Source organism: Mus caroli, chromosome 2, assembly GCF_900094665.2.
Source record: "Mus caroli chromosome 2, CAROLI_EIJ_v1.1, whole genome shotgun sequence".
NCBI classification, from domain to species: domain Eukaryota; kingdom Metazoa; phylum Chordata; class Mammalia; order Rodentia; family Muridae; genus Mus; species Mus caroli.
The window spans coordinates 28,144,170-28,154,115 of NC_034571.1; the positions used below are offsets into that span (position 1 = coordinate 28,144,170).

General features: G+C 46.2%; 1 protein-coding gene across 3 annotated transcripts in view; it reads right to left on the bottom strand.

The window, feature by feature from the left end:
- Positions 1-5,358: 5,358 nt before the first annotated feature.
- Positions 5,359-9,946, bottom strand: part of Swi5 (SWI5 homologous recombination repair protein) — a 9,021-nt gene continuing 4,433 nt past the window's right edge. For 2 of the 3 annotated variants that reach the window (XM_021181535.2, XM_021181549.2), the window contains exons 3-5: positions 8,222-8,346; positions 7,240-7,334; positions 5,359-5,692 (exon numbers count right to left, since the gene is read on the bottom strand). In XM_021181535.2, the coding sequence (XP_021037194.1) occupies positions 5,628-5,692; positions 7,240-7,334; positions 8,222-8,346 (285 nt within the window). In that variant the 3' untranslated portion in view covers positions 5,359-5,627. Of the gene's footprint in view, positions 5,693-6,758; positions 7,043-7,239; positions 7,335-8,221; positions 8,347-9,946 lie in introns of all 3 variants that reach the window. The other variant, XR_002379660.2, reaches the window with a different exon arrangement.

The following is a 9,946-nucleotide window of genomic DNA, read 5'->3' on the forward strand; positions in this document are numbered from 1 at the left end:
GTGAGCCACCATGTGGTTGCTGGGATTTGAACTCTGGACCTTTGGAAGAGCAGTCGGGTGCTCTTACCCACTGAGCCATCTCACCAGCCCCTGAGAAACCCTGTCTTGAAAAAAAACCAAAAAAACAAAAAAACAAAAACTCATCTACCATTTTTGATGGACGCTCCATGGGAGCGTGATCCACGAGAGCGTGAGTACAGGCAGACCATGCCACGTGTTTCTTTGCTTCAGTACGTGGATGATTTGCTACTGGCGGCCACTGATGTTAACTCCTGTATAGAAGCAACCAGGTTTCTTCTGGAAACACTGCAGAGACAGGGATATAGGGCCTTGGCTAAGAAGGCTCAAATTTGTGTCTCTGAAGTGACCTACTTGGGTTTCCAGCTCAAGGGGAGTCAAAGAAGTCTCTCTCACCTCGTAAAGAAACTACCTTAGGCATCCCTCTGTCTAAAACCAGACACCAAGTATGGAAATTCCTGTGGTCAGCTGGTTTTTGCAGCCAACCTCAAAATTCTGGATACCAGGTTTTGCTGAAATAGTTAAGCCCTTTTATGAGGTCACCGGGGGTGGGGTGGGGGGAGAAAGAGCCTTTTCTATGGATAGCAGAACACGAGAAAGCTTTTCAGGATTTGAAACCATCACTGTTGTCAGCTCCTACCCTGGTGCTGCCTGAGATGACCAAGCCCTTGCATTTATTTGTGGACAAAAGCTAAGGCATTGCCAAAGGGGTGCTGTCACAAATTTTGGGCCCCTGGTGACAACTAGTGGCCTGTCTCCAAAACTGGACCCAGCAGCAGCAGGATAACCAAACTGCTTGAGGTGTATGTAGCAGCTACTGCACTCCTGGCTAAAAATGCAGACAACTTAGCCTTGAGACAGTCTTCGATCATAACTACCCCTCATGCCATGGAGGGGGTTCTCAGAAGCTCGCTGACCACTGGATTTCAGATGCCTGGCTAACTCACTAGCAGTTTCTGTTGCTTAACCACTCCTGAGGGTCCTTTGTCCCTAGCACCTCACTGAACCCTGCTACCCTGCCACCCAATTTGGACTTAGAAAATCTACCAATACATGACTGCTTGGAGACCCTGCAGTGTGTGCACTGACCCCAGCCAGACCTGACTCTGGCCCAGGCCCAGTGAGGATCTCACATGTACACTGATGGAAACAGCTACATGGAAGATAGTACCAGGCATTCAGGGTCGGAAGTGGAGAACTTGGACAAGACCTATGGGGGTTTCCCCTCCTGAGTGGGATGACAGCCCAACGGGCAGAATTAATGACCCTCACTAAGGCACTCAAATTTGGCAAGGACAAGTTAGTTAATATCACATTGAGAGTTGATATGCATTTGCCCCTGCAAATGTTCACAGGACAATATACAGTGAAAGAGGACGATTGACTTCAGAAGGAAAGACAATTAAAACAAACAGGAGATCCAAGACCTCCTAGCTGCTCTATGGCTCCCAAAGAAAATGGCCAGCATACATTGTCCTGGACATCAACAAGAACAGACCCCAGAGGCCATCAGTAATCATAAAGTAGACCTGATGGCTAGAGGGGCCACCAAACAGCCCCTCACACATCTGCCGGTGACCCTTCCAGACCTAGTCCTGCTTGAACATGCAATTTATTCCATAGAAGAAAACCAGGTTTATCAACTCCTACCTAACACCCACATAAAGGACAGAGAGTGACATACAACAGATGGGAGAAACATTCTACCAAAAACTTTGGGCACAACTTTGATTCAGGATCTCCATGCCAGCACACATCTGAGAATGAATAAGATGGAAGAATTAATATCGACAAAGTTTCTTACTCAAGCACTTAACCAAGGAAGTGGAGGATGTTACTAGATGTCATCCTTGTCAGATGACAAGCCCAGCTCCAGAAACATAGTGTTCTAAAAGAGAAAGAGGAACGTCACCAGGAGTCTACTGGGAAACAGACTTCTCTGAGGTAAAATCAGGAAAATTTGGTTACAGAGGCTGGAGAGATGACTCAGTGGTTAAGAGCACTGACTGCTCTTCCAGAGGTCCCGAGTTCAATTCCCAGCAACCACATGGTGGCTTACAAGCATCTAAAATAGGATCTGATGCCCTTTTCTGGTGTGTCTGAAGACATCTACAGTGTACTCATACACATAAAATAAATCTTATTTTTGAAAAAAGAAAGTTTGGTTACAAATATCTTTTAAAAAAGATTTATTTATTTTATTTACATGAATATACTGTATCTGTCTTCAGAAACACCAGAAGAGCACATCAGATCCCATCAGAGATGGTTGTGAGCCACCATGCGGCTGCTGGGAATTGAACTCAGGACCTCTGGAAGAGTAGTCAGTGCTCTTAACCTCTGAGCCATCTCTCCAGCCCACAGATATCTTTTATATTTATAAAAGGTTTATATGTACCATCTCGGGATGGACTGAGGCCTTCCCAACCAAGAAGGAAAGTGCTCAAACTGTTAAGTGTTCATTAAGGAAATAACGCCTCAGTTTAGAACTTCTATGGCCTTGGTGACCAAGCTTGCTTAGTCAGAAAACAGGTTCTCTAGTGCAGGAGTAAGAATTAAAAAGAAAAAAAGACTCCGGGCAGTGGTGGTGCACACCTTTAATCCCCTTAATCCCAGCACTCGGGAGGCAGAGGCAGGCGGATTTCTGAGTTCGAGGCCAGCCTGGTCTGCAAAGTGAGTTCCAGGACAGCCAGAGATACACAGAGAAACCCTGTCTCAAAAAACCAAACCAACCAACCAACCAAACAAACAAACAAACAAAAAAATCAGGACCCAGCCCAGAGATGGACTGTCCATTCTCATCCCCAGGACCTGTGAGAAGTCATCAATATCCAGAGCAAGGACGGACAGCACAGCAGCACCCAGAGGGCCCTCTGAAGATAAGATTTGTTGCAGATTAACTGCTATCCTCTGCTTTATGTTTATGGTAATCTCTTGCTCAACCCTAGGACTGGTGAGACCTAATATTATAAGCCAAAGACTTGGTATGGAGGCTGTCTGATACTAACAGACAGAGTTATAACTGATTTATATCATGATGATTATTCTCAGCCTCCAAAAATTGTCACAGACCTTTGTGACTTATGGCCACATCCAGGTAACAAGCCTCAAGATCCTCAGGTATATATATCATCCTTCACCTTGCTTGGTGCTTTCATGGCTGGACCACATATGCCTGGACATAAAGGTACTGGGTACAGTGTTGACAGAGTAGCATAAGAGCAGCTCCTACTACAGGATTAACTTTATGCATGCCCAGCAGAAACCAGGTCCAAATGCCCTCAACCTCCTGTTGATGAGATATGAGATGCCCTCAACCTCCTGTTGATGTGAGACCTGGGCCCCAGGATAAAAAGTAGACTGTGATCCTTATATTGATATAAGGATTACCTATAATTCAGAATGTACGATTCTTCCTTTTTTTCTTAGATTTTATTTATTTTCCCCCCTTCCCTTTCTCCCTCTTGTTCCACTCACTCCTGGCCCCTCAGGTTCTTTTTTATTTGATTCTCATTACCGATGGTTGTATGCCACCATGTGGTTGATGGGATTTGAACTCGTGACCTCCAGAAGAACAGTCGGTGCTCTTAACTGCTGAGCCATTTCACCAGCCCCCTACCTTAATCCTTTTCAGACAGGGTCTTTCACTGACCCAGAGCTCACCAACTGAGTTACATATGGAGTTCTCTATCTGCTTATATGCCTGCATACCAGAAAATCCCATGACAGATGGTTGTGTGCCACCATGTGGTTGATAAGAATCGAACTCAGGACCTCAGGAAGAGCAGACAGTGCTCTTAACCACTGAGCCACCTCTCCAGCCCCATCAACCACATGGTGGCTCACAACCATCTGTAATGAGATCTGATTCCCTCTTCTGATGTGTCTGAAGACATCTACAGTGTACAGTGTACTCATAAATAAATCTTTAAAAAGAGCGAGCGAGAGAATTCACTACATAAATCAGTTAATAAGAGACATTAATTCCCCGCTCAAACCTCTGAGCTGGGCAGTGGTAGCACACACTTTTAATCCCAGCACTTGGGAGGCAGAGGCAGGTGGATTTCTGAGTTCAGGGCCAGCCTGGTCTACAGAGTGAGTTCCAGGACAGCTAGGACTACACAGAGAAACCCTGTCTCAAAAAAGCCAAAAAAAAAAAAAAAAAATCCATTGCCAACCTCACTCAAGCATATGCCAATCAATATGCCACGCTCTGACACTTATGTTGTAAAACCGCCCAGTTCTCAGAATGAAGACTAACCTCCTAGCAGCACCTAAAGGCCCTTGGTTTGCATGTACTATAGACCTTTTCCATTTATCAGTAGTTCACTTCACTGGCAAGCCTGAGTCATGTGTGCTTGTTCACGTGGTCCCTCAGGTTACATGCTATGGAGGGACAGCAGGTAGGATCCCATGGGCCTGCATCCTAGCCCTTGCTCTAAGAGAGCTGCACCCTTGTAAGTGGCAGTGTTGACTGGGATCGGAATGACAGAAGACTCTTTAGTTGAGGTGGTTCTGCAAAACCATGGAGCAGTTAGCTTGCTGTTCCTCAAGGAAGAATTATGCATGGCCCTGGAGGAGCTGTGCTTTCTGTGTTAACATTTTTGGCTAAAACCACCCATCCACCCTTTCTATCCTGTACTGAGGACCAAACTGGTCTTTCATTTAAAAAGTCTACCCAGAGGACAGGTGCCACAATTAGGTTTTCCTTCTTGTGGCCTTAATCGATCAGTCTGAAAGCATTCAATAACTTTCATCAGATATTCAAGACTGGTGTCTGAGTGGTCAGTATGAGGTTTATCCCAGGCCCCAACATAAGCCATGTCTCCAGCCTCATGAATTTCATAATCTTGATGGTCAAATTTGTAAATTAACAATGCTGTCATCTCTCACTCCTAACTTTAACCTGTTCCTTCTCAACCCAGAGAGGTAGCACTGCAAAGCACAATCTTTCATTCAAATTCCTGCCACACTTGCTACTGTGTGACCCTGGGCAAGTCACCTGCCTTTCTCAGGTAAATGGGACAGCAGTAAGAATTCTCAAGGGGGCCTGGAGAGATGGCTCAGGGGTTAAAAGCACTGACTACTCTTCCAGGGCTCCTGAGTTCAATTCCCAGCAACTACAAGGTGGCTCACAGCCTTCTGCAATGGGACTGGATGCCCTCTTCCAGTGTTTCTGAAGACAGCAACAGTGTACTCACATACATAAATAAATTTAAAAAAAGATAATTTTCATGGACTAACAGCTGTGAGAGTCAGCAGGAGTGAGCTGTTGTGATCAACAGCAGGTGTGACGGGCTAAAAGCACTGACTAGTAGCACAGGCTAGTAGAGACAAGGATCAGAACCAGAGACTGCTCATATGTTTATTAACAAAAGGAACAACCACACACACCTACTCACAAGTATGTTTACTTAACATACTTAACATTGACAATACCCACCCCTCCCAATACTCCTCTTCTCTAGAACCCACCCCAAACTTTGGAGGGCTTCTAGCATCTTTTAAAATCTGAAAACCATATGAATATGCTGTGTAGACTCTGCCTTTTATGCCCCCATCCTCCTGTCCCTGTGGGGGGCTGTAGATGAAAATCTCCAAGAAGCTGCTCAGTCATTCAGGTTTAGATCAAAATCTGGATATAATTCCTTGGTGGTAACGCCTCGAGTCACAGCTGAAAGAAAGGAAGGGTGGATTACTATTCAGAGGAGACTGTTACTGTCCTGACCACCCACACACCACCTCTGGGCCCAGATTCACACCTTATCATTTATGGCAAATGTAATCTCCCTGCTTCTCCGTCCAAGCCTTGTCTCTGGGAGCTTGGCCTGGTCCCTTATACCAACGAAGCATTTCAGCATGGCCTCTGTGTGACTCTGCTTCTCTCTCGATTTATTTATTTATTATATGTTAAGTACACTGTAACTGTCTTCAGACACGCCAGAAGAGGCCTGATGATCTCATTAGGATGGTTGTGAGCCACCATGTGGTTGCTGGGATTTGAACTCAGGACCTTCAGAAGAGCAGTCGGTGCTCTTAACCTCTGAGCCATCTCTCCAGCCCCAACCCTGCTCCTCTTGCTGCTCTGCCTAAGACACACCTATCTTCTTCGCTCCTGCCCCATCTTCAGACTTCAATATTCCCATCTCTGCTGTTCCCTTCACAGAACTTAATATACTAGCATTTCTGTTCATCTACTGATAGCAGACACAGTCTGCCCACTATCAGGACTAAAACCCAACCCACATGTTTCACCACCATTCCAGCACCTTAGGGTACCTGGTACAGAGTAGATGCCCAGTAAATATCCACTGAAAAGTCAGGAAAGTGATAGGACACATGCTCCAGGTCATATGACCCGGAGGTGCTGTGACTCGGGCTCACTATGGAACTCAGGCTGCTCTTGTACTCTTGCCTCAATCCCCCACTACACGTTCCACATCCTTTTATGGCTCTGATCACTCCTTTTAGCCACTTTCATTTCCCTATTTTCTGCTCCCTCTTCTGGGACCCATTCCCAATGACACATGACTCCCCTCTGCTGTGAACTTGGGTTCCCCTGGGCTGTGGGATCTTGGATGTCAACAGGGATCTCTGTAACAAGTGTTAAAACTCAGGCAGGAGCTGTTAACAGCGCAACTCTAAACATCCTCCTCCTGGCTTCAGAACACCAGGGTCTGCCACTCTGAGCCAGTGGAAAGTGCTATGAGCTTATATAAGGCTTCTACACAGTATCTTACCCCAACTGGCCTGACTTCCATGACAACTGTTCTAGTCAGACAAATACACAGGCATCTGCCTGGGTTCAAGACTCTGGATTTAGCTGGAGGAGGAAATAAATCCCACTGCATATTATAAAGAGCTGCCTTGGTCCTTGCTGCCACTGAAGCAGGTCGGTCATTAGAGGCAGCCATGGTATCTCAATGTCTCTGCAGGCCATGAAGAACAGGAACCATTACTGCAATCTCGCAGGTGGGTAAGTCCTGCTCAAAATCGTTCCCAAGTAGGACCTGTGCTTGAGATCCTGGGGACAAAATAAAGCAACAACTGCATGCCTGCTTTGCTGGTCACCCAGGGGAGCAGAGGCTGGTGAGAAGAGGGGTGGGGTATTCCAGGAGCAGGGTAGCTAACAGGAGTGGAACAGGGGCAAGTTGGGGGATAAGGAATAAACTCCAAGACCCCTAGGAGGGGAGGAGCCCCTTCCCATCCCTTGAGACTCACCCAGTTTCCCCAGCAGCATCTGTGATACATCCTTGATGTCATTGTACTCATGGAGGAGGGAGATATGCTTCTCCAGCTCAATCACACGGTAGCCCCTGGGGAAGAACAATGAAGAATCAACATGGTTAGCTAAGCTGGTACGGTCCCCTCATCAGGTGGCACTGAGACATTTGTTCACTATTTAACAAATATTTCCTACAGTCCTACTAGGTGCCAGGCCTTGGGGACACGGATGACAGGATGGAACCTGCTTTCCTGAAGTTTATCTGCCCATCCCCTTATCCCTAGCAAACTTGTCCCTTGAAGGAGAGATTTATGGTCACTATATGAGCCTGGCCTTGAGTCACTAGGCAGATTCCCTTTAGTACAGCTCAGTCCCTGCGAAGGTTGGAGAAGGAGCATAAAGGGAGTCTAGGAGTTGTGAAGCCAGCTTCTCCTAGGTGCTGAAACTCCATACTGAGAGGACCTATGGTAGTGAGCAGTGCATGGAAGAATGGACATTGCTTTCACTTCCCACTGCTTTCTAGACCCAGGTTCTAGGCTTGTCCCAACCTGACTTCCTAGAATGGTCACAGAGATACTTGGTACAACTTAGAATCTTTCCTATGGCAATCTAATATAGCTAGGCTTATTTTACTAGGCACTAAGTTAAGAATGTTTGTATGTGACTTGGAATCAAACCCAAGGCCTTATGAACAGGTGAGCACTCGGCTAGTGTTCTGTTGCTCTCTGGTTTTCTTGCAATGGGATGGAACCCAGGGTTTTATGCATGTGAGGCAAGGATTCCTTCCACAAGTGCCTCAAAGTTATCTCAACCATACTGGTGTGGCAACAAGACTTGCTCAGAAAACTAGACGTGGCTGCCTGTGCCTGTATCTATTCACTAAAAGGAATAGGAGGATCAGCTCAATGTCATCAGCTATATAGCAACTTTTACAGCCAGCCTGGGCTCTGGGAAAGTCTAAGAAAACAAAATACTTACTCTGCTATTAACTGGGAGATCTCCTTGTCCAGCATGTCATGCTTCTCCTTCAGTTTCTTAATGTCAGCGCTCAAGGCCTCCTCGCTGACATCGTTATTCTCATCAATCATGGGGAATGGCCGTTGCTGAACATTACAGATCAGAGTCTATGAATATCTCTATTGGTAATAGGCCCCTGCCCTCAGAATACATTTCTCAGCTCTCTTTGGAATTAGGTGTGGCCCTAAGACTTGTGAGACAGTGGAAATGTCATCAGAAGTGTCTGAGGAATGTCTTTTCAGGGAGAGAGCATGCCTAACACCGGCCTGAAAGGTAACGTTAAAGATCAGCACTTCTGGATGAGTAAGCAGCCCCTGGAAGGCTGGAACAAGACAGGCAGTCCATGACCACAGTTACTTGGGCTTCTCTTCCCACCTAAACCCAATGCTAACCTAAGCAGCTTGGCTTGCAGTCCAACTCCAAGTCTGCAATGTCACTGGATTTAAAAATCTCAGTAGACAACAAACTTCCTAAGGCTTTAACACTTTATATTTGACCTTTTTGCCTGAGCCTGTAAAGCAGTTTTCACTTGTGAATCACCCCCCACCAAGGGGATCACATATCAGATTTTTAAATTCAAACAGTAGCAAAATCACAACTATGAAGTAGCATCAAGACAATTGTCATTGAGGGGGTCACCACACTATAAAGAACTGTATTCAAGGGTCACAACACTAGGAAGGTTGAGAACCACTGGTGTAAAGGCGGGCATCTAGAGCTCAGCTTATCTTCAGGAAGTGTTATGTTGAACTCCCTAGCAAGAAAACACACAGGAAGCTGTGGTTCCTGTTCTTAGGTCTCTGGCTTGTGATCAGTCACTTAATTATGAGCACTGTCTGCCAGCGTTGGCAGGAGCCCCAGGAAAACACATCCAACTGGGTCTCTGTATCCAGCAGACATAAAAGCCAAAGAGAAGGGCAGGCCTGCAAGGTGGCTCAGCTGGTTAGATTACTTGCCCTGTAATCCTGACAACCTTGAGTTTGATCCTCAGAACCCTGGTAGAGAGAATCAACTCCTAAAAATTGTTGGAGCTTGAGAGCTGGTCCTATCCTTCATAAGCACAACAGAAAAGCAGGCCCTGGGCAGTACAGCAGAGCTGACCCTGCAGGCATGGGCATAGGTGAGCCAGACCCAAGGTCATGAGAGCCATCTGCCCCTTACCTACTGCAACAGTGGGTTAGCTGGCTAGACACAGTGCTGGAGAGCTCCCCCTGATGGTGAGAGTGTGGGAAAGCTGGCAGACTCACCAGCTCAGATACCAAGGCCCTGATCCAGGGCTTTAATTTGGCCTATCCAACTATCTAACCCCAACAATCAACTGCTGGAGTACATGAAGGGCTAGTCCTGTAGATCTAAAGCCGAAGAATCTCCATGACTCAGGGCAACAACAGGAGTTCCAGTGAGGATCCAGTATTGATAGTGTAGTAGAAGCCAGAGGCCTTGAACCAGATCAATGACTCATTTAATGAACATTTGCAAGCAAAGAAATAGAAGACAAAAAGGATATACTGTGGCATACTACAGCTTCCACAAGGATATTTATTTCTTTTATCTTTTGCAAGGGAGTGCGCAAGGGCAGAGATTGTGTGAGTGACGTGAAATCCACAAAGAATTAAAAAAAAAAAAAGTTTAGGGCTGGTGAGATGGCTCAGTGGGTAAGAGCACCCGACTGCTCTTCCGAAGGTC